Genomic DNA, 24,239 nt, shown 5'->3' with positions numbered 1-24,239 from the left:
CATAAAAGCACATCCATGTGCTCTTCATTTGTGGGATTTGGTGACGTGACAAAGTCCAGTCATCGCAGAGCATCTACCTATTTGGCAGAGGCTGATCGAGAAAAACGAAATTCTCGGTGGTACATGAAGAACACAACATCAGCACTGGCACATGCTGTTCTATTGAACACTGTCCATCGTTTTACTCTGATCTTAAAAAGTTCCCTAAGCATGCGGTCGACAAGGTACCGTTTCCAGACGAAATTCCCACCGAAGCACAACCCGGGAAAACGAGAGAAGCGACCGCACAGCTGAACTGGTGCTGCGCTGACGAATTAGGAGGGTTATCGAGATGCACGACGTTAGTGTGGTTGTGCATTACCCGTCTGAAGGGCTGAGCCATGAGGCGCAGGAAATGCTTGGTGACCTGCAGCGCCTCGTCGATGGTGAGGTTTAGGTTCGCATCCGTGATGTGCTCTTGGATCCAGCGCGGCAATTTCCCTCGTTTGTCCGCTCGCGAGTAGCGCTGGCTCACCCGCAGTCAGGACAGGGAATCAACGAGTTAATATGGAGCTACAGTCGAGGGGTAATTTCGGCCAATGCCATGATGCGGCCACTCTTTGAAATCGCTTGCTTACCAGGATGCCAACAGAGGAGACCAGCCCAACAAACATGATGGAAATTTAGCTTAAATCAACTTTTGAGTTTCCTGTGGTAAGGGTGAGTGGGAGGGGTGACCCAGGTAAAACTAAAATATGGATGATGCAATACATGTAAATTAGGCTCTTGGCATGTATTTAATGTTTAGCTGTGTGGATTGGGGGTGAAGACTTAGGCTGTCATCTGTATTGCTTAAAGTACTTTATTGACTTTGCGACAGGTTTGTGGTCATGTGGGAACTGAGTTATGGACCACTGAGTAAGAATCGACTAATAAACCAGTGTGGGAAAAATAATTCATAAACACGGTTAATCTGCAACCAGGGTAATTGCCCAACAGTTAACGGCAGTTTAATATTAGCTCCATGCCATAACAAAAAGGTAATCGTAGCCAAACACAATGATATAACCCTTTTATCAATTTGTTTGGTTTTAAATGGATTAGGTCCCAACATTTTATATTAGAGTTAGGTATACAGTGGTTCCCTCATTATTCACGAACTTTCTATCCACGATTTTGGCAACCTGTGAGTTGCATTTGGAACTCTACACGATTGCATCAAGAGAGAAAAAGTGATGGAATACGATGCAAGAAAGTAATAAGATAAAGTGATAATTTTCACGTATTTTAATGGCACATGTATTTATTTAAGAAAATTCATTAAAGTTTTCATCGGCCAATATCATCTACAAAATATGCTATTCACGATCATGTCCGGCATGTACCCCTCGCGAATATCGAGGAAATTCTGTATTTGACCATCGTTATGAGAGTTTTAGTGTCGTCGTCCCCTCCCGGGCAGAGCTAATGCACAAAGATTTTAACTTTGGTTGGAAAGTTAAAAAAAACATCACTTGTGATCACAGGGGTGTTGTGGGGAAGCAGCCCACCTTATCTGCAAACACCATGACGCCATAGTCGGTCTTGCCACGGATTGCACGCCCCACGCACTGTGCAGCATGCCGCATGGCATCGAATGTCAGGAAGTCGTTCTCCCGGATCTGGTAATGATCCCGCAGGAACTCGAGCCGCGCCTGAAGCCCAGACAAGGCACCACACGCTCGCTTAGGGTTCGCAAAAACTTTTCTGCACAAGTGTTACCAGTGTGCTGCCACCCTGTTGCCTAATATAACAGTATATAAAGTAGTTGTGTAACTGAACATGAACCGACTGTTTGTGCCCAGTGTTCGTTACCTTGAGAATTCTGCTCTGCGTGTACACGTACGGGATTCCAAACATGATCACCGCCCGCCCGTAGTGGTGAACTGTGGGAAGCGATTTGCAAAAGGTTTCGGCATTCAGTCGTGTCTACAATTCTCCTCGGGTAAAGCCATTTGTTTCTGTCAGCCCTTCCCACACTCTGCATCTCAACCTCTCGAGTGAATACAAAACGTAATGACACTGTAAAATGTTGCCCTTCCAAACAGCATCATCGTCCCCGAGAAACCCTCACAGACTGAGTTGAAGGATTAGATTGCATTTTTTTTGTAAACCTCACCAAAGTCGATGCCCTCGGACACCTTGCCTCTGGCAACTGATAGAAGCACGGCTCCTCTTCCATTTTCACAAGCCTGACAGGAGGACAGGGTAGGCATTCAAATGACTTCATGGAAAATGCTGTGCTCCTCCATTGCCAATACTGCCCAAACACAGGTGATGAGGTTATTCACATTAGGTTCTCCTCTGGTAGTGGTGTTTTTAGGTTTGAATATACCGAGTCATATTTTGTTGTAGCTCCAAGCAAATTGAGATTTTTCTTTTCGATATGTATGTAGGAACTTATTTCGGTACCGTATGTAGCTAACCATGCTAACCGATAGGCGGCAATGCAGAAAACCCCATGGTTGTCTTGTACCTCTATGATCTCACGTTTATGCTCCCCCGCCCTCACTGACCAGCTTGGTGAAGCATGGTCAAATAACCCCCATGACCCACACAGCGCGAGGGGACCCTCATCGAGCAGTACACACTGATAAAAATTGGCAAAATTTGAGTTTCATCAGCCTGGTTGTGGAGAGGCACCGCCGCCTTCGCTTGACCACTTGAATGTGAAATTGTGGTTTTTGCTTTATCTACATCAGCCGTATAACAGAATAGGACCACCATCGCAATGTTAGCCGAGACGTACACCGGAGATGTTTCGATTGGTGTAAGCCTTACCCTTCTAGCAGGAAACATTTTTACTTAATTATCATAACCCTCATCAGACAATGTGTCCAGTTGAAGAAATTATTTAAATTTTGTTCATATACATTGGGATATCATTGTATTACGTGTTTATTGTTTGTTGACCCAAGTCTCCCTTCACCCTCCGAGCACACTTGGAGTCTCAACGCTGGCAAAATAAATGATGTTACTGCCAATACGTCAACACTGAGATTGAATGAAAGCAATGCGGTACTTCACAGTTCCTTCGACCTGTGAATGTGGCCTCCAGTACCTATTTTTCCATTATACAGTCAAGCCAGGGCCATGCCAAGCTATCCCGGCATGACCCCTAAAGGTGCCAGGTTGTTTTTCCAATGCAGCAACCAAGCCGTGCTGCTGACTTAAAATGCATTTAACAAAATTGATTCGCCCCACGCCAGACCCTGCGTCGCCTCGAGCCAGATTCAGATGTCTTGTGAGGCCAGAGTTTGATGCTTGGCAATGACCCGGCATGACAAACAGCCAGTGGGCAAACGTCCCCACTGCGCGAGGACCCCCCGCGCTTGCTCGACTCGGACGTGCCAGTGAAAGAAGGGCATCAAGTTTCAACAACGGGTGTTGGACATTTGAACATAGGGCAAACAAAACCTGCCAGTCGTCAGGTCCGTCACGGTGACACGAACCTCGTGGTATTTCTCGAGCGCCACGCTCGTCTCGGCTCCGTCCTGCGTTTCGATGAAGATCAGTTTGTTCCGCTGGATATTTTCCAGGATCCCCTGGTATGAAAATATAAATCAAGAAAATCAAAAGGCAAGCCCTCCCCCACCCCACAGCTACTACACAGAACACACACACACACCGTTAATTTGAATTCTGTGACACTGTTGGCTTTGCTCAGTGATTACATTCGTAAACTCACAGCCCCTTTGTCAAATCCACTGCTGGAAGAGTGGAAGTCCAAGGATGGAACGTGCCCAAGAGGATAATCAACACTGAGATAGGGCGATGAGATTAGCTTGTGTGCAAGAATCGGACTGATTGTTGCAATGAGAGAGCATGATAGATGGGAATGACTTGGGGAAGCCTTCAGCCAGCAGTGGATACAGCATAGCTGATGACAATTTAAATGCAACCATATCTCAAGACACTGTACAAACACGGAGTCACAGAGGAAGTGAGCAGTGGAAGGCTGCAGGGAAGAGTGGAAGAGCTGCACGGTATGGCACAATGCCAATGAATACAATTTGATGAGTTACTGCTCCGGAAAATCACGAGGATTATAGTAACTAATAATCAAAATTAATACATTCCTCCCATCCTATAACCACGAACTCAAACAATGGTCAGTTTAACACGTAGGCTTTCGCGACCAATATTGTTCATAATCAACGATTTTTGGGTTTAGATCGCGTTATTTATAAATGTGTCGTAACCCTCCACCACCCGACACGGCCAATCAGTAAAAAAAGTGTCACGTTGACAAAAGACAAATAGTTCACTGCTTTAGCCCACCGGTGTGTTGAAGCGTGAAACCACAACATTTACAATTTGAGTACGACGTTTCGCTGGTAATTGCATCCAGCATCATCGGGCAATTCGCCAGAAAATTCGCCAGAATGGTGAGGCTCTGCTGTGTCTCCCGTTCTTATATAGAGCAGCAGCAGGGTGACGTCATCATTAACTCATTAACTCAAACAATGGTGAATGTTTTTTTAAGTCTCTATGCGAGGCACTCAAATAGCGCCGTAAATAACCACGCTCACATCGGCTGCGTCTTTTGGCTCAATTAGCCTTGCCCGTAAACAAGGAAGCGCGTTTACGAGTGGCAATAGCGGCACTCGGCTTCAGGCAGGCCAAAGTTGAGTCGTTGCACGCGTACACAATGCATACACATGCACACGGCCCGGTTTTGTTAATCCACTGCTGGAGGAGGAAATCCCAAAGTCGTGCCGCTTGTTTGACCACACTTAGCCAAGTTGGTTAAGTGCGGGTTTGGTGGAGGTGGGGAGCACAAATATAGAAGCAAATATGTAAAGTACAACAATTAATGTTACTGCACTCCCTTATGCTCGCCACCACGTAGTCCCATAACCCAAATAATCCGTGTGCATGGTGGTCACTCATCCAAGAACTATCCAGGCTCCAATCTGCTTTCCTTCCGAGATCTGAAGAGATCGGGCGTGTTGCGTCGATTTGGTCAAATGACTTGGTAATGCTGCTACGTTGGCAGTAGTGCACAAGCATACAGAACTAAAAACTCGACGTGTTCATCAATAACACTACCATAAAGGTATATAACAGACGACGAAATGTCGGGCAATGGCCCTCCTTCCATAGTACGTAAGTCAAGAGGTTTTTTTAATATCTTTATATTGTGAGTTGCACGCTTTACAGCTTTACAGCATGCAGCTAGCCCACTTACAGGACTACAAACGGTTGTAATTGAATGTATATTAGACAGCGGGGAAGATCCATTAAAGCTGCATTCATAAACTTGGTTTGTTTTATTTAACGGTCGACAGGGCATCGCACCAGGGAATGGACCCAGTTCATTATACCTGATGATGATTGCTTGTGTTGCAATCGAAACGTCGTATTCTATTATTTAATTTATTATTTTATCTTTAGACGTGACTTAACCGAAAGAAACAAATAATAATTCCTGCAGTCACGAAAGTTCTAAAATTAAGATTGGACCCAGTTGACATCACAGTCCATTCACTCGGGCTCTCTTACTCGAGTCGACATGGCTTTCCTTTGTCCTCGGTAAATAGAAAGTTATCACGTGTCGGGCACGTGCAGTAATGTTTATGTGTTTAGTTCTCCCAGCTGGGACTGGCTGAAATAAGTTAAAGAACAAATTAAAATTGCAATGATTTTCTAATGCGGTCAATGCTTACCGGGGCTGAACCCATTAACCTTGCTACGTTCAGAAAACTTGTCTAAACAAGGCAGCTGGAACAACATCAAACTCATCTTCAGCATACTCTTAGTTTTTTCGGTAAAGTCACGTAGGTAAAAAATGAAATTACAATTAATAAAAATAAAATAATAAAAATCACGACGTTTCGGAGGCAACACAAGTCTCCGTCATCAGGTGAGACCGTCATCAGGTGAGACCGTCACAGCCAGATTTGCTGTATCAAGCAATCAACTTGGTGCTCTGGCAAGCCCATCAGCCACATGTTATATCACCAAATTGTCTGTTTTTGTTCACATGATAAAATCAGCCGGACTCTGTGCGAACTCATCGGACCACAGAAGCTAAGTAGGCTTGAGCCTGGACAGTGCTTGGATGGATAACCACTGTCATTGGCTGCTGCAGGGCTACCTGGGCAATAGAGGCTTTGCAGATAAATCCGTTGTTGAACTATACTATGCCCCTACATCTAAGTTACCCTGCATCACCAACCTGCACCGACCAGTATGTTGACGTATGGTCCAATAACCCTCGTAACTTGGACCAAGTGGGAAGGCTCTCATCCAGCAGTGGATTAAGAAAGAGTGCTGTACATGCACACTCGTGTTCTAAAAGGGGTCAACTTTCTACGAACCAAGCCAAGGCCGTTTAACCAGATAAGGGTTCTGTATTGGATGTGACGAGGGTCATGTGTGTCTTATCTGGTCATTCAAACACTTCCACTTTAAATTATTCTCCATGCAATTAGAACAAACCAAGTTGGATTGTGGGCGAGGGCCCTTTATCATGCCGTGTTGTCTGACGTGTGTGTGTAATGACAAGGTGCCACCTGTTGGCCTGAAGGAGTAATCGCGTTTATGGGCATGTTAAGTCATGTCTCATTATGAGGCGGGTGTATCTGGGGTGAAAGTGAAAGGCGGAGTCAATCGGGAAGCTCCAGGAACCTGTTTGAAGGTTCTGGAAGGGGGCGTGGCTGGAGGCGGGGCTTGGCCGCGCCGGGGTGTATATAAGGGGGACTGAACCAGAGGTTCGGTGCTGTTGCGGGTCCTGGCTGCGTCGCTGCTCGCCGTCATCTCTCTTCGTCTTCCGGCCACGTGACCGATCTTCTCCAAGGGTCTCATCGTCGCCATCGCTGCGCTAGTCAGACAGCTGTGCAGTTGGACGTCGACGATGGGGTTGTGTCGAGGGGTCGGCGATGCGTAGCTACGTAAAACGTTACACTGATGCATCGCCCAGTGTTGTGCTTAAAGTGTGAGAATAAATAAGAAGCCTTCTACACGACGTGTCTTGGAAGTCGCTCACTACATATGTATGTGCGCGTAGGGAGCGGTAGTGCAGTGTTTAACGTACTACGCTAAAGACCCGGCAACCCGAGTTCGATTCCCGCTCACGGCCAACACCAGTGACGATTATCTGAATCCATCCTGGGCCTCCCCTTGGTCACCCACCCCCTCGTCTGCCGTGCCGGCCTTCATAGGTACTCTCTGTATGAGTGTGTGTGTGTATATATGTGTGTGTGCGCGCCTGGCACAAGCGTCGTGGTGACATCACCACCACTTCGTGGCAAATGGCGGTTGTTGTGTGCGCTTTCCGCGGTCCCTCCCGTGTGCGTCTCTCACCTGCTCGTACCAGGCGGCCACGATGGACTCCATGTAGTGGTAGCTCGTGAAGAAGCACACGACCCCGTCGGGCACCACGCACGTCATCTCCAGCAGCAGGTTCCCGTAGTTCCTGATCACCGCTGCCAGCGCGGTCAAGACAATTTGTGAAACTTCGATTTAAAGCTTTCATGACTGCAGGGATTAATCTTCTTGGTTCTTTCGGTAAAGTCACGTAGAATGGAAATAATAAAATAATAAAAATAAAACATAATAAAAAGCAAAAATTAGTTTATTGGTTTATTTGTATTATTTTATTATTTCCATTCTACGTGACTTTACCGAAAGAACCAAGAAGATAAATTTGTGAAACTTCGTGCGTGCGCAAGGAGCCTCTGTAACGCTTTCAAAAACGTGAATTTGTTTGTCTTCGAAAGTATTTGAATTCGCAGTATGGCGTTACGTTGCGAGCCGCCTGACGAGACGGAGTGTGACGTCATGCGCATGACGTCATGTGCAATGAAGAGGGGAAGAGGAGGCGCGAAGAATTTTGAACGCCACGTCACAGCCGCGAAGGGGAGTCCTTTTCGCTCTGGTTTGTGTCTCCAATTTTGGGGCAACCCATTGATTAACTTGGCCGGTTTGCCATAAGGCAAGTTCTTGAATAAAAGCAAAACAACGTTAATCCAGTTTGGTTAAAATTGGATCATCTTTGCGAGAGTTGGTGCCCCCAGCCCCGTGCCCCCATCACAAGAGAGTCGGACAGAGCTAACGCATGAACTCCTTAGCATTAGTTGGAAAGGGTAAAAAATATACTTGAAAAAATAAACACGTACTTCCACATGCATAAAAGGTATTTATAATTGACTGTACATTTTATGACAACCTAGCAAACATTACATTGGTCTTAACGGTTATTGGCATCTTAAAAATAGACGTAAAATATGTATTTCCGCACCTCCAATTAGCACAGTTGACTAAGTACAGTGCAAAAGAAGTTCAACATACATACAGCGATCAATAAGACTTTTGAAGAATTAAAATGTTGATGACTTCACTCCGGCTCATCACTCACCACCCAACCTAACCTCTACCGTCTCCAGCATATTTAAGGTAAACCTCAAACTTTCCTGAAAAAGCCAGTTTCTTCAATTCGTTAAGACCATCCTTTCCCCTGGCAGTAACAAAATGCTGTTGATTTGAATTGTACTGATACTTAATGAGTAATTTAATTATTTTATAAATACATTCCTATACATTAATACTATCTGCTGGTACCGTTGCTAATGTGGTGCAATATTTCCTGCCAGAGGTCTACATGTGCCATGTGTCACAAAAATGAGAAGTCGATGCTATTGCGCCTATTCGTACATTCATTCAAAAAGACGTTTAGTTCTTTATATTTCATGCAAACTACATTTCACAATCGCTGGGCAGGAACCACAGACGAACTGGAAGGCAGCCAGGTGGTGAGCCGTCGGCCAACAATTGCCCAATCTCCGCAGTTTTCTGCTAATTAATGAGTGTTTATATAGTGGAAGGAAACCAGAGTACCCGCAGAAAACCCACGAATTCGAGAGGGCAACACACTATCCCATATGAGAGGGACAGATTCTATTAGTCCGCACTTTTCTGAACCCCATTCTCGTGCAAAGCCATTATATAGCACATCAACGCCCGAGGGAAGGGAGTTTCGCAACATTTGCGCGATCCTCCAACCCTCGCCTCCACGGCGCTGGACTACGGGCATCCGCCACCGCCGTCCGGCGAAATTATCCGTCAACTTCAAATGCCGCGGCATTTTCACGGTACCAAACTGTAAAAGTGCAATCTCAAACTACGAGTCAGCCAATCCCTCTTACTGATTACAGCTTTTATGAAGGGCCATTGGTTTAACAGCCCACTGCATAATCTCCCGCTATAATTCAGCGTTAATAATGAAGGTGGAGACCATTTCTAAAGGGGCTACGTAAGCTGTGCAGCAACGTGGCTGGCAATGTAGCAAAATACAATGCTGTACTGTACTTGCTATGCTCCCCACCTTCACTGATCAGTGTGAAGTATGGTCAAACAACCCCCACAACTCACACAAGCGTAGAAGGGGACCTCATCTCGAAGTGGGCTGCCCGAAAGGGCTGGACATGCACATGTACATATTCTATGTGCGCATATATTATAAACAGAGCCTGGCTGTCAAAATAAATATTCCTTCTTTAAATTTCCGAGAAAACAACAAGTTAATGCTATTTCATTCATGACCTTTGAGGTCTATATATTTATTTTAACTGGTGCGTAGCCATGCCGTTGAATCGTATCTCTGTGACAGCCGAATGATCGCGGCTGCCGTGACCTCAAAGAATTCCTCACCGATATCTTCCCTTGTCTCGAACTTTGAGCTCATGGTCACCTGGTCGTTCCCGCGCGCGACAATCTGAAACGGTAACATGGAGCTCACGTAAGGTCATGACCTCCTGAGGCGGGCACCCGCCCACCAAACAAAGTGGTTTCAGAAGTGGATCTGTGATGTCATTCTATGTCTGACACATGGTGTGTGATGCATTGCTTTGCTGTGAGAGATCCGAATGGAAATTCCTTCATCGCCAGACCACAATTTAGTGAGAATGTCAACAACAAGGCACCCGTCTGATGTGCCACCGCCGTGAAGCGTGTTCACCATCGTTGGCATCAGCACCCATGATCAATCCACTACTGGATGAAAACCTCCCCCCCCACCCCACCAAGCTGTCACCATCGCTCACGGCCCTGCGATGTATCACAGGTGTTTTGGCGTTCGTGAATTTCTCCACATACGACTATTGTGATTGTGCCGATGCGAGGCAGCGTGTGTGAATATCGTCACATTGTTTACCGTACGGCTAAAAGTCAATGCTCATTAGAAATGATGTGGAAACCGATTGAACATAAAATATTATTTCATAAATTAACCTCTAGTTCCCAAAAAAACAGCATTTCCATTGTGCAATGATTATCAAGGTGGGCAGTGCTGACGTATTGGACGGGACCGACATTTGCGGTGGCATTGTTGGCAAGTTCATGTTCCGAGCACCAAGGTGATTTGATTCTGTGCACTTCCTGCCGCTTCTATACACGGCACGATCGTCTGCAGTGTTCAGTGCTATCAGTCCTCCATGCAGGAAGGTAATATAGGAAAACCCTCCTCTAAAGTATGCACCATAGTCTACACTTGTCTGCCTTCACAGTTTGGGCAGTAGCATGATTGGTCTGGGCCCACTCCCCCCCCCATCCAATTTCCCCCCTCTTCATCGACTGACAATTACACCTGGGCCCCTCCAGGCAGAGGTCCCCGGTGTAATTACACCACCTACACATTCCATAGCTACGCCACTTCCTTTTGGTTATCCTGGAGGCCCCATCTGGCCTTGCTGGCCACGTAACGACTTTGTCCAGTGTCTCCCGGTCTCCCTCGTTCAGTGAGAAAGCAATTCAGTGGAGCCCATGCATGGCTCCGTACCTGCATGTTTCCGTGTCTTCAATGCCCCGTGTCCCCGAGTCTGTATGTCTCCCCGTATCGCTCTTGTCCCCATATTCCCGTGTCCCCCGTGTTTCAATATCTCCCTTGTCCAGTGTGAAACCGATTCAGCAGAGCCCGTGTCCCGCGAGGCTGCAGGTGGAGCCCCGTTTACGGGTGGTGGTGGGGTCACTGACAGTGAAACAGTTCAGTCTAAACTAAACACATTTTTATTTTATTTTACCAGGTATGGCCCACTAAGCTATATAGTTTTTTTTTCAGAAGCGACCTGGCCACAAATTATAGCTCAACGAAGTGGCTCATCACGTATACATTTATAGCAGGCAACTACTCGAAATGCATGTTTCTAAATGTGGAGGGAAAAACCGGAGGGCCTGGAGAAAAATCCATGCGACCACGGGGAGTACATGCAAACTCCAAGTATGCAGGCATCGTCAGGGTTGGGATCACACCCACGACCCTCTGTATTCCAGGCGAGGTAGTTAACATCTCGCCACTATGGCGCCCAGTCACCGTCGACGAGGCCGATTCTGCCACCAGAGAGATCTTCACCACCGCGCACGGTAAAACACTCACTATGGGACACAGGCAGGTCCTGGCCAAGGTCATAGTGAAGGATGCTACGGTAACCGGACGGAAGTCAAGGATTTTGGGATACATGTCCAGGGGAGACAGCGTCTGCACAGGAAAGGAAGAGAAGACATTTAAAAAAATATACAAAATCGTGATTTTTGGAACAAATAAAACGATACAATCCAGATATAAATGGGGTTTATATTCTGCGACCGGGTGAGCAAGTGGGGGGGGAAGGGAGCGTGGATGACTCACCCCCGAGGTTATGATGACGGTCTGGAAGCGGCTGAAGACCGGCTTAATCGCAATCGATGCGTCCATGCAGCTGACGGGGCGGGGCAAAAAAACACGACACTCGTTCACGGCGTCGCAATCCTCTCTGTCTACCGTCGTGCACCGTTGTGAGTCCACGGCAGCGCGAGGACCTCCACACACGCAGCGCGAATCGTGGGGGGTTTTTGGTCATACTCCACCACACTGGTCAGTCCAGGTTGGCGAAGGAGGGCAACGTAAACGTTGGGTCATAGTACAGTATAACACTGGATTTTTCTGCACTGCCCTCTGATGACAATTAAGCCCTGCAGCGGACTATGTCGCTACCATGCAGGCCGTGCGTGCAAGCACGATCAAGGCCCAACTGCCTCCAAGATCTAATGAGATGGGGCGCATGCCGGGTGACCAGGCAGCAGACTGAGCCAGAGTGAGACATGTTGACGCCCGGAGCAAGGTGCCATACTCGCGCCCGAGCACCCCCCACCGCCGCCCCCCCACCCCCTCCAGCTTGCTTCAATTCCAACAATTGGGCTGCACATTCGGGCGGTGGTGCCCCCCCCCTCACTGGGAAGGGCGCCCGGGGCGACTGCCATGCTCACACGACTCCTCCCCACCCCAGCCCACCCCTCACCACGGCACTGGCATCGCACACCTCTGGAATCGATTATCCGACGTGTCAAAGAAACTGACAGCTCGCACGACCAGCCAAATAGTGGCCAACCAGGGACCTCTACCGACGTGTTCAACGCATTTCTCTGGAACTGCTTTTTGTGTTAAGTTTGTTTGTCCTTCCCTCGGATTAGCACGTTTGGATACGTACAGTGCAAAATAAGTTCGACATACATACATCGTACAGCAACGGTGATGTGGCGGGTCACGTTCACAGAAGCCCTGGTGTCATTTACCGTATGGACGGACAGTTTCTGATTTTTCCTGCGCCTTCTACAAGGCTCAGTTTGCACTCTAAACCTAAAGAGGCACTTCCTTCCACTCCAGTCGCTGGTCGGCAGACACGCGGACAAATATACCTTTGCAAAGCCTCTGGTGGGGCGAGGTTGGCATGAGGATGGATCGACGTGAGTTAAGAGTTGTGCTGCGTGTGAGTAGGTGCGTCTCTGTAGGCTGCGCTCTCTACCTTAAGCGCAAAATGGGGTTGAGGATGGTGGGGGTTTTGTCCTCAAACGGCTCGATTATCAGCGTGAACCCTGGGGCAAAAGAGAATCGTTCAACATTGATCCGCTTGCCCGCAATGTCCTCAAGACCGCCGCCAATAATACCACCGTCTGTTTTGTTATTGAGCTGCAAAAGACGCTCTAATTTGGTCTAAGTCCGCTGGAATGAATTGGCTCGATTGAGAATAAATAGCAGGGTGGAATTGTTAGAATTTACAGGTATGCTTACCATGGCCCATCCAATACAGAACCCCTATTTCATTCAGTACAGAACAAATATCGGGTTACAAGGCCCAAGACTGATTCGTATAAAGGTGGCCAATTGTGTAACATTTTACATGTACACGAGTGCACATGTAACAGCCCTTTGGTCAGTTCACTGCTGAATGAGGGCCCTCCCCCACGCTGCATTGATTGTGAGGGTTATGTTGGTGAAGGCAGGGAGCACAGATTTGGGAGCATAGAAGTACAGTACACCAATGGATTTTGCTGCACTGCCAATCTGCCGACTTCCACGTAACACAGTCCCACAGCCGCCTATGACAACCTGGCGTGCATGGTGGGCTCCCATCCAAGCACTGACCAGGCTCAAACCTGCTTAGCTTCTGATATCTGACCAGGTCAGCCACATTCCGAATGATTTGTTCAGATGAAACATTTTACACAGGCGTTTAAATGTTAAGATGACACGTGGATCATTTTAATTACCGAGGAACACCTCTACATGCTGCCTTCACAAACCCGCACTGACCAGCGTGAAGTATGACCACCCGCACTGGAGTGGGGAGGCCCTCATCCCGCAGGAGATTGATCACAAAAGGGTTGTTAATGTGCACTATAAATTAATCTCAACCTTGGTGAACATCCTGACGAAGGTGATAACCGAGTAAGATCACCCTTTGTGGGTCCTTTTAGTGCCGCTTTTGTCTCTCCAAATGATGGGGAATCCTTGAAAATATTTGACCGGTTTCCGATATAGAGCAAGTCCCTAACAGCAACACAACTTCCTGCCGAAGTTTTGTTCTTATTGGATCATCTCTACAAGAGTGACCGTGATGAGAGCAATTGCCGCGCGAGGCCCACCGTTGGTGTAGGTGCTGACGAGGGTGGCGAAGTTGCAGACGAGCGTGAGCGGAGAGAAATCTGCAATGTCGGCAATTTCCAGCGTGCGGAGGAGCGAGCGCAGCCGCTCTGAGCAGAACCTGCAGCACAGGGGGATGCGAGAAGGGGAGAAGAGAGGGGAGATGAGAAGAGGGCAGAGGGGGGAAAGGGGAGAGAAGGGAGAGGAGAGGACAGGAGAGAAGAGAGAGGAGAGACGGGAGAAGTTACAAGGAACACGAGAGTGGGGAGGGTAAAGCCGATGAGGCCGGGATGCGGTAACAGAAGACACAGGAAGGACTGGCCGAGCGGTCCCCTCCTCAGCACCGGCCAACGTGGTGAGTGCGCCGCACCGCAGGGGCTTGCGGTCGATGCAGATGCGGTCGTAGGTCTCCTTGAGGAAGGCGGGGGTGCTCTCGGACAGCACGTGCGTGACGCGCAGACGCGACTTGAGGTACTCCACGAAGCGTTTAAGGAACGACACAAAGTGCTCCGCGTTCCGGATGTTGCCGGGCACCGCCTCTGCGTCGGGAAGGGGGCGAACGCGGCACGCGCAGAGAGAGAGAGAGGAATGAAGGCGGGCGGAGCAATCGATGTGGGATCACAGAGGTATGGCACAGCAGCGGTTTTTGCTGCGCTGCCCTCTGCTGCCCACAGTGCTGTAAACACTCCCAACAACAGATTTGTAGCTGCAACAAAAACAACACAACTTCCACATATCCCCAACAAGCCCATTCTGGTTAATTCAGACCAAAATACACCGCTAATGTTTAAACTCTTTAAACTGACATTCATTAGTCGTGTCTGGACAGCCATTGGTATTGGAGCAGCGACACGTTCCATGTAAACTCGTTTGCACACCCGCCCTGTCGTCCACCTTTTGTGACAATGCGAAAGCGGAGTGGAGCGCGGGAGCCGAGGGAGCCGAAGACGCCGTCGATCGAGCAGAGCAGATTGATCGGGCAATTACAGCCAAAATTCATCTTTACCAAATTCACGTGGGGGAGGGGGAAGGGGGGAGGCTGCTGGAAGCTGATCCTATTTTCCGTGTTTACCCGTGCAGATTACTAATTTTATCTACACGCATGAGCACAAGCTTTGGCCTACTCCTTTCCCTGAAGGTATTGGCTAAACATCCCGACGCAGGACCATCGGGGAAAAAGTCTGCAGACTCGGTGGCGAGGCTTCCCAGGGTAAATACTTGGTCATTGCCTTACGGGAGCAGGACCCTCAACGACACTGGAAATAAAAACATCGTCGCTTCACCCATCTCCACGTTAATAATTTATCATGGGCGGCAGCAAGCTCGGCCACGAAAGCGACGCGGTTGACGTCCGTCAGGGTCACCGTCACACCACGCAACCCTTTGATGCCACGTGCGTAGCTAGCCGTAAACACGACCGACTGTTCTTTAAATAATGCCGCTGTTGGAAAGCATTCCACGTTGTTTACGAGCCTCTTCCCTTCACGTGCCCCCTTCGCCCCCCGCCAAGTGCTCTCTCACATTCACGCTCGTCGCGACCGTGGGATATTTTAAACAACTAACAAAGAGACTGCAAACGCCGTCATCGTCAACGCCGTCATCGTCGAGTCAAAACGTCTACATTATGAAGAAATTTGGCTAAATTTAACAATGACGGAGCAACATGCCAGCATGTATCAAGGGGAACGTTGTAAGTCAGTCCGTGTCACCTGCTTTGTCTTTGGAATCAGAGACACAGTCACTGGATGACAAGGACGGAACAAATGCCCAGAAATGTGTAAAAAAATCAAAAGCATGGAGAGACGCATGTTTGGAATTACATTGAGGAACACTTGGATTAGAAATTGTACGTGGGCTAAATGTCATACTCTATGTACGACAATACAGTGTGGGGCTAAGGAAGGACACAACATTATACGAGTCGATGGTCAGTGGCAGAGAAAAACTACCGGAGCGGCAGCAAAAGGAAGGAAAGTGCCAAAGAAGACGCTCGCCCCGTAGAGATGGAGTGACAAAATAGGCTCCGATAAGCAAGGGCTGGCTGGCTGGCTCGTTGCATCACCGGACCGTGGAGGGTAGTGGCGCCTTGGGGAGGCCTTCATCCAGCAGTGGATTGAACTGCTGGATGCCACGGTGGCAAGATGTTAATTACTTCGCCTGGTATACAGGAGATCGTGGGTTTGATCCCCACCCTGACGCCTGTATATTTGGAGTTTGCATGTTCCCCCCGTGGTCGCATGGATTTTTCTCCAGGCCCTCCAGCTTTCCCTCCACATTTATAATAATTATTTTAGAGTAGTTGGCTGCTATAAATGTATACGTGACAAGCCACTTCGTTGAGCTATCATTTGTGGCCAGGCCGCTTCTGAAAAAGAGCCATATAGCTTAGTGGGCTATACCTGGTCTAAATAAAAATAGTTTAGTTTACAGAACAAGGCTGATAATGATGACACCGCTAATTGGGGAGGGCATGGGACGTGCCCTCACCTTGCAGAACCTCGTCGGGCAGCACGGGGTTGGCGAGGTGGACATCCGTCTCCCGGGCGACGCTCGCGTCCCTGAGCCCCTCCACGAGGCGCCGGTACTCCTCCTTCAACTTCGTAGCGTCCGTCTCCCTGATCCTGGGCGGCGGCACACGTGTGTGGGGAGCTTGGTGACGGTGGGCAGGTGACCGCCATGGGCTATATGGGGGAGCTTTGTCTTTGTATATATGCAAAGTAGGAGGCCGAATTGGTTTCTAGGAAGCCCAGGACTGCTTCAGTTCTTCACTCCCCACTAAATCGGTGTGGGTCTTTGTCTTTATGATTCCCGTGCTCACGGCTAAGAACATCGGTGATAAATATCTGAACCAGTCCAGGGCCTCCTCTAGGTCGACTCAGCCTCAAATTAGTTTCTGGTGCGGTGCTTAAACATCAGCAGTCGGGAGACAAAGGCGACCGGGTGTTGTGATGGCCACCCACTCCCTCGTGTGCCATGCCGTCCTCCATAGGTGCTCACGAACAACACTTTCCCCGACAGTCTATTAAGGCGATAGGGGGGATCTTTGTGTGCGCATGTACGTGTGTGTGTATATCGACTTGCTTCTGTATCGTGGTCTGCAGAGTCTCGATATTCGTGCTGCACCGGTCGAGCGTGCGGCGTGTGATGTTCACGCTCATCGAGTCGATGCACACGTTGTCTGAAAAAGATCAAATATTAAAATCTCAAAAAGCCCCACGTTAACTTCGTCTGTACGCAAAGAGTTAGGGCAGGGGCAGGAAACATTTTCCTTACAAAGGGCCCAATACTTTGCGTGGGGTGACGCATTAACGCAAACCTTAGCACCACCCAGTAACGACAAAAAAAACTATCAGGGCTCACACCTTCGCTGCTCGTGTGGTGCGTGTGCCCGCTGCCCCTGATGCGGTGGCGCATGCCCGCATCCCTCCCACCAATACATCGACGTTAATATATCCCTCGAGCACTCGATGATCGCGGCTGAGATGCTTGCACCTCGGTCTCACTGGACAATCGCTCACCGATGTTGTGGGCCTCGTCGAAGACGACGACAGACTTTTTGGACATCTCCTTGGAGACAAGGTCGGCTATCTTGGGGTCGAGCAGATAGTGGTAGCTGTACACCACCACGTTGGCGTGCATGATCTGCACGCGGGAGAGCACAGCGGATGCGTGGGAGCATGCGACGGGTGCCCGGTCTTGGCATGCGATCAACAAGGGAAACGCAGGCTGCCGGGCGGGCGCCGACGCTGGCAGCACCAATCCCCCCACAAGGGCCACATCAGCCTTGATAGGTGCTCGCTAACGGCATTGACCCAACAGTCTGATGGCGATATCTCGCTTGGTTGAAGTCATGGCACTCCCAACTGCATGCCGAGTCAATTCCAATGACTGTATCGGTAAATGTCATTGTTGTCATCATCAATAGCTCCACGTTGATTGGCAGCAAGAATAGGATCGCATTTTACTTGAGAGCAAAACCATCATAAATATCTTCACCAAGATCACCAACACCGCCGTCGCCACCATCATCATCCTCATCATCAGCAAAATCACCATTATTACCACGGTCTTTACCTCCACCACAACTACCATCATCTTCATCAACACAATTGCCGCTACCATCACCACTGTCAATGCTTTCACCATCATCATCATAACCACCAGCTCGACCACAGCTACCACCATCACTCACCACCACCATTAAAATAATGATCATCATCGTCACAACCACCATCAACATTTCTAACGCCACCACTATCATCATCCCCCAGCAGCACCATCTCTAACACCACCACCATCATGCCGCCCATCAGCACCACGACCGTGCGCACCACACACCGTGTAGCGGGCGAGGAAGTAGGGGCACCAGTGCTTCTGTCGCCCGTACTCCTTGAGATCGTCCAGGCTGTAGATTCCTGGCGGCATCGGCACCTCGCGCCCATTCGTGTTGAAGTCCTGCGCCGCAGGAGTGCACACGCGGGGGAACGCACGCGAGGGCGCAGTGATTTTGGGCGTGAACACACAGGGAGCGTGTTTACCGAGCGTGAGTTTACCAAGAAAACGCAGCTCTACCTCGGAAAACCAAGCTTAAGGCCATCCTGTATATTGGAGGAACCCCTCATCCAGCAGTGGATTAACAAAAGGGATGGATATATATGAGCAAAGTGGCTTCCAGACATCACAAACAGCTGTAATGATGCATTGATTGAAATTGATTCGTTCTATTGGCCAAGATATATACAACATTATTGTTGGCATAAATTGTACATAATTGATCCTAATGCTTGTAAGAATAAATTATTTACGCTGTCAAAGCAGATTATACATAACTGGTATGTCGATATGATTACGTTAAGGGAATGACCAAAACTGTAGAAACGAGACAGAACAAGAAATAATACAAATAATAGAGCCAGGCGACATTGGCCAAGGTCGCTGTCAAACGGCCCTCACCTCAACCACCAACACAGCTGACGCCGGGACCGCCCTTTGCCAGAGTCGTGTTTGCCATTGGCTTTGGCTATCGGCACGGTAAACGCCTAACAGCCAAGGCCTACCATCATCAAGACGAACCTTACGCCTCGCCTAGTTTGCCTAGTCAACTGCCCCAAACCCAGCTGAAGGAACGAGGGCCGTCAGGCGTTGGCAAATATCGGGATTCGTTTTCGCGACGTACAACGCCATCGTCCTTCGTGGTTGTTCTATAACGTACGCCCTGGACGCTTTTGAGACTAAAGAAAAATAAACGATAAATTATTTATCCAAACGGCATACGTCGATGGGGAGTACTACGTGACAGCCCACTGTGTGAATGCGGGGGCAGGAGACCATGGCGCACATCGGCTGTGAAATGTGTCAGGGCGTGCCGGTGGACTGGTTGGCCTGCACATGCTGGAGGAGGAAGCTGTCGCATGGCTACGTGGGCTGACATCCACTCATAATATAACTCTGACATACATATGTATTAATTACATATTTTTTTCTTGTGCATCTGGTGCTCTAGGTGCTCCAGTTGTGTAAAAGCATTCGCTAAGTAACTAAATCAACCCGAACAGCTACAGGTTCATCCTACTGCTAGCGGGGGGGAGGTAACGCATCGCTTGTTGTAACATCGCCGACACGCACATGCCAAGCGGACCTCGTAGAAGGAGCAGACGGGCACGCTGCCATCGGAGCTGTGCCGGTTGCGCACGTACGATGCTGTGAGCGAGTGGCAGCGGCCGTCCACCTCCTTGCCGAAGCGCAGGGCGCTCACCTGCGTTGGGCGACAGAGGCGGCCGCCACATCAGAGGGGTGATCCAGTCTCATGGTGACATTTTTAAACGGGGATAGTTATACACATGTATGTATGTATAATTTATTTCGCATTGGACAACAAGCTAAACACAAAAAGCAGTTCTAAAAAAATTAGTTTTCAATCTAGATTTAAAAGTGCATAGCTCCATTGGCTTAATCATATCAGAAGAGCATTCCAGACGGCCGCAGAAGCGCATCTGAAAGCGCATGATCCGATGACCATCTTGGTTCGATGGCCAAGTAAAAGCTGCTGCGAGGATGACCAGAGTTCGCTTGGTGGTTTATGCTCCTTGACGAGATCAGATATTGTGGTTCACACCGTTTGTTCTTGTACATTATCTATATATTGGACAGGGGGCCGTAGGAATCCCCTGATTGGCTGCGATAGTGTGTGAATTGAGACTGGTGATTGTGGTTGTGGATAGCTTGAGGTTGATGGTTGTTGTATATAGATTGAAGCTGGAAATTCGTGTATAAATTGAGGCTGGTTAGACTAGCAATGCATGTGGAAAAGCTCCAGACAGGGTCCCACTTGGGTTCCTGCGACGCCGCACCCCCCACCCCCCTCACCTCGGGGTGAATGCACAAGTTCTTGCGGGAGCTCAGGGAGAGCGCGAGGAACTTCATGGGCTCTTTTGTGTGTTTCTCGTAATAAGCCACCAGCTTCTTCATCTCCTCAATCACCTGCAAACGTCGCCGGCAGGTGTCAACGACAGGTGAGTGAGCGAGTATACGAGGCTGGCTGCCCGAATATCCCGGCTAAAGCATCAATCGTAGTCTTCAGACGGTCGCGTGTGGCTTTTTCTGTTCGACAAAATTAAGAGAGAATGAGAAGAGGTTTCTCGGAAGTCGATTAAACTGCGTTCTCCAATGTGAGTTTATGCAATACAATACTAATGGGATTTACGTATCATCTAAGTGTGACCGCATCTCAAGATGCTACACAGAAACAGTGGGCATAGTCATTTTATAGATGGGAGACAGAGGCATCTTGAGCCCGAACTTGAACAGGGACAGGTAGTCGAAAGCTCAGACGTCTGGGGGAAGAGAAGTCCAGACTAGTTTGGGCAGCAGAGGAAAATGAGCGGTTGACTGTGGGGGGGGGGGGGGGTGGCTTCATCAGAAAGCCTGGGTTGCGTCAGCAGGAGGAAGGTAGAATGAGGTGAGCGAGTCCTCATCCCAGTCGTCTCCCAACGACTGCACAAAAAATAAAACCCCAACACAACTTTGCTTCGTCACTTGATTTGACCAACTTCAAGCTCCGATTTGTGTACACATGTTTGATTTCTACGTGACATCTATTTCTCTGCCATACGATGCAACCTAATGTGTAGATAACAAAATAACTTGAAGGTATATCAAAAGTAGTTATGTTGTTACCCTTCCCCCTATCGTTGGGGACCCGTCTGGTTTGAGGCAGCGGGTTCGTTCCCCGTTTGTCTATCCGCTGCTTTTTATAACCAGTTTAGTTTATGCTGACGGTGTGTACGTGCGTCACAACGTGATGTAACGGGTCCGCACATTGCCTCAATAAATAAAGTGGATATGTTCTAATCTCTATCGGCCATTCTCTAAAATCACAACGTAATTGTGGGGTGTTTCACTGCTTTGCGAGAGTTTAGTACGGATTCTTAGTCTCACAACGTGAATGCCGAATGCAAAAATGGAATGAAAATTAGAAGAAGAATTTTTTTTAGAGAGATTAAATACAAAAGTACATCCGTGGCGGTGTGAGGTGGCACGTCTGCCCGTGACGCCGTCGCATTCCCGCACACCTCACCTTCTCAATCTCGGGCACCGTCCGTGAGCAGTACACAAGCTTCTGTACCTCGTTGGGGAATGCCTAGGCAGGTGGGAATCACGCACGGAACACATTCACAGTTGGGGAAATAAAGATCAACCGCGGACAGGCACCAGTCCTGCAGGTTGGATTTCCAAACGCCGTGCGGTTGTTGGGAGTGATAATATGGATGGTTGCAGTAGAATTGTGTTTTTTTTCTAGTCGTGTTGCAGTTGTCCAGGTGATATTGAGGTTGACATGGTTGTATTGCAGTTGTCCAGGTCGGCATCTCACCCGCTGGTATGCGACGATGAGAGCGAGGAGCGAGACCGTTTTCCCTGTGCCCGAAGGCATTTCCAGCACGCCATGACCCTGGTGGTTCGCGCAACAAAGTCATCGCCATCAATCACCATCATCGCTATCACCACCATCAACACAATTTGGATTCACAGGGCAACAATATCATCCCGGATAACGACCCGCAACTTCATTTCATACGGCCTTGAGGGCAAACGAGGCCTACCACCTCGGAACAAGTTCCAGAATACAGAGGCAGGAAAAGCAGGAACCTCCCGCTGAGCCAAGGTTGACCCCATGGCAGCTTCTGCAGAAAACATTGGTTGCTGAAGCAGATAATTTGTGGTAGAGAAGAGACGAGAATGGAAGAGGTAGGAACGTGAATAAAGGGCAGTAGAGTGAGATGACATGGGAGAGGTAGGAGTGTGTGGAGAGGAGTAGATCACGGTGATAGGAGAAAGATAGCAGAGGGCATAAAGGGGAGTAGAGTGAGCTGAGAACGTAAGAATAGGAGAGTGCGTTGAGGGGACGAGAGTGTGATGATGAAAGGGGAGCGATGGGCAGCAGCGAGTCCATGAAGAATCTGGTAGATAATGAGTACGCTCTTGTAGGTGACCTGGACTGGATTGGGAGCCAGTTGAGGGATCAGAGTATTGCGGGATTCATCTTCTTGGTTCTTTCGGTAAAGTCACGTAGAAGGGAAATAATAAAATAATAATAAAATAATAATTCTCACGTTTCGGCCACAACACAAGCAGCCGTCCTCAGGTGAAGAAACAGAGCTGTCGGAAAGACTGTCGGAAAGACAGCTCAGTTTCTTTACCTGAGGACGGCTGCTTGTGTTGTGGCCGAAACGTCGTGAGAATTCTTATTTTATGTTTTATTTGTATTATTTCATTATTTCCCTTCTACGTGACTTTACCGAAAGAACCAAGAAGATGAATCCCTGCAGTCACGAAAGTTTTAAATCGAAATTTATTGCGGGGTGGTGTGGCCTCATTTGTGGTCATCATTCTCTGTCCACTGCTGGGTGGTTGCAGCTCGCTGCAGATGGTTTTGCAATACCGAAGTGAGGAGGGTACCTTGGCATCCAGCGTGCGTTTGAGCTCCAGCATGTACGAGTACTGCTCGGGGTAGATGAACTCGTACGGAAAGTACACGACCAGCCCCTCTATGTCCAGCCTTGGTGACAGATATCACACACACACACACGGACATGTGTACGCACACAAAGACAATGAACCCCCGTCTGGATTAAACAGACTGCTGGGACAAGTGCAGTTAGCGAGCACCTAATAAGGCCAGGACGGCACACGAGGGGGTGGGTGACCAACACCACACCCGACCGCCTTTGTCTCCCCAGTGCTGATGACAAGGAACTCATTTGAAGCTCGGTCGATTTAGGAGAGGCTCAGAGATCGATTAGAATATTCATCACCGATGTTGTTAGCCGTGAGCGTGGGGAATCAACAAAGTCACACGAATTCCTGGCCATATCATCAGTGGCGAGTGATAACTGAAGCAGTCCTGATCTTCCCAGAGATCAACTCAGCCTCTAATGTGCATTTATACCAAGATCCCCCGTGTAGCTGAAACATGGGATGGTAATCTCCCTTGGTTTGTTACTTGACGTTTGACAACATCACCACCACCATTTAGCACCACTATCAACATCACCACTGACATTGATATCGTCACCCTCAGACCATCACCATCGCTATCACAATACCGTAACGCCATCACCGTGGACATAATCAGCATCGATTGTCATCACCATCACTGTTAACCATCATCGTTTGTAATCAACGAAGCATCAACATTGATCATTTACGTAACCACTAATCAGCAACTGCTGGCTGAAGGCTTCCCTGGGGCCTTCGTTAAAACTCTCACGGTCTTTGTGATGTAGCAAGCAAGCAATCAACCACCACCACCACCATCATCATAACACTCCCAACCCACCCCACATCAACAAATTCATTCACAACATTTAGTAACAACATCGTCAACGACGTTACCATCAACAAACCCCATTGTGGCCATCAAACGCACACCACCACCGCCGCCGTCGCGTTGGGGCCTGCGTCGCAAATGTTTATTCATTTGTCTGCGAGCACGTCGACTTGGCAAACCCCGTGATAAGCACCGTAGCGAGGTTAGAATCTAAACACGCAAATACTTTAACGAAACAATCGGCACGAAACGCGGTCACCAATCAATGAACGTCCTCGCGTTCTCACTTCATCGTCGACTTCGCCCACGTTTCCACCGCTGTTCGTTCGCTTCCGAACCGACTCGTTAAGCTGTCCGCAACACGCCAACAATGAGGAGGTCCCGTCGAGGTTTTTTTTTAATTTAAAAATAATTCCGCCACTCGTTCAAATCCTCGCAGCGTCTCGCCACGGGCCGAGTATTTTTGTGACGCGGTTACGAAAACGCGAAACTTCGCCC

General features: G+C 48.7%; 1 protein-coding gene across 3 annotated transcripts in view; it reads right to left on the bottom strand.

Moving 5' to 3' along the window:
• ERCC2 (ERCC excision repair 2, TFIIH core complex helicase subunit) overlaps nucleotides 1-24,239 on the bottom strand; it is a 25,120-nt gene extending 881 nt beyond the window's left edge. Inside the window, exons 1-22 of one of the 3 annotated variants that reach the window (XM_078610168.1) lie at nucleotides 24,029-24,235; nucleotides 22,871-22,970; nucleotides 21,786-21,863; nucleotides 21,492-21,554; nucleotides 20,282-20,395; nucleotides 19,554-19,670; nucleotides 18,254-18,370; nucleotides 17,434-17,557; nucleotides 16,997-17,093; nucleotides 16,403-16,536; nucleotides 14,286-14,454; nucleotides 13,918-14,036; nucleotides 12,798-12,867; nucleotides 11,645-11,714; nucleotides 11,393-11,494; nucleotides 9,673-9,736; nucleotides 7,327-7,448; nucleotides 3,471-3,563; nucleotides 2,138-2,210; nucleotides 1,834-1,904; nucleotides 1,530-1,673; nucleotides 362-505 (exon numbers count right to left, since the gene is read on the bottom strand). In XM_078610168.1, the coding sequence (XP_078466294.1) occupies nucleotides 362-505; nucleotides 1,530-1,673; nucleotides 1,834-1,904; nucleotides 2,138-2,210; nucleotides 3,471-3,563; nucleotides 7,327-7,448; nucleotides 9,673-9,736; nucleotides 11,393-11,494; nucleotides 11,645-11,714; nucleotides 12,798-12,867; nucleotides 13,918-14,036; nucleotides 14,286-14,454; nucleotides 16,403-16,536; nucleotides 16,997-17,093; nucleotides 17,434-17,557; nucleotides 18,254-18,370; nucleotides 19,554-19,670; nucleotides 20,282-20,395; nucleotides 21,492-21,554; nucleotides 21,786-21,863; nucleotides 22,871-22,970; nucleotides 24,029-24,033 (2,190 nt within the window). In that variant the 5' untranslated portion in view covers nucleotides 24,034-24,235. Of the gene's footprint in view, nucleotides 1-361; nucleotides 506-1,529; nucleotides 1,674-1,833; nucleotides 1,905-2,137; nucleotides 2,211-3,470; nucleotides 3,564-7,326; nucleotides 7,449-9,672; nucleotides 9,737-11,392; nucleotides 11,495-11,644; nucleotides 11,715-12,797; nucleotides 12,868-13,917; nucleotides 14,037-14,285; nucleotides 14,455-16,402; nucleotides 16,537-16,996; nucleotides 17,094-17,433; nucleotides 17,558-18,253; nucleotides 18,371-19,553; nucleotides 19,671-20,281; nucleotides 20,396-21,491; nucleotides 21,555-21,785; nucleotides 21,864-22,870; nucleotides 22,971-24,028 lie in introns of those variants that run through there. The other 2 variants (XR_013587749.1, XR_013587748.1) reach the window with 2 other exon arrangements.

Source organism: Lampetra planeri, chromosome 33 (assembly GCF_965212315.1).
Source record: "Lampetra planeri chromosome 33, kcLamPlan1.2.h2, whole genome shotgun sequence".
Taxonomy (NCBI): Eukaryota; Metazoa; Chordata; class Hyperoartia; order Petromyzontiformes; family Petromyzontidae; genus Lampetra; species Lampetra planeri.
The sequence above is the reverse complement of the archived record's forward strand: the minus strand, read 5'-3'. Positions and strand labels throughout refer to the sequence as shown.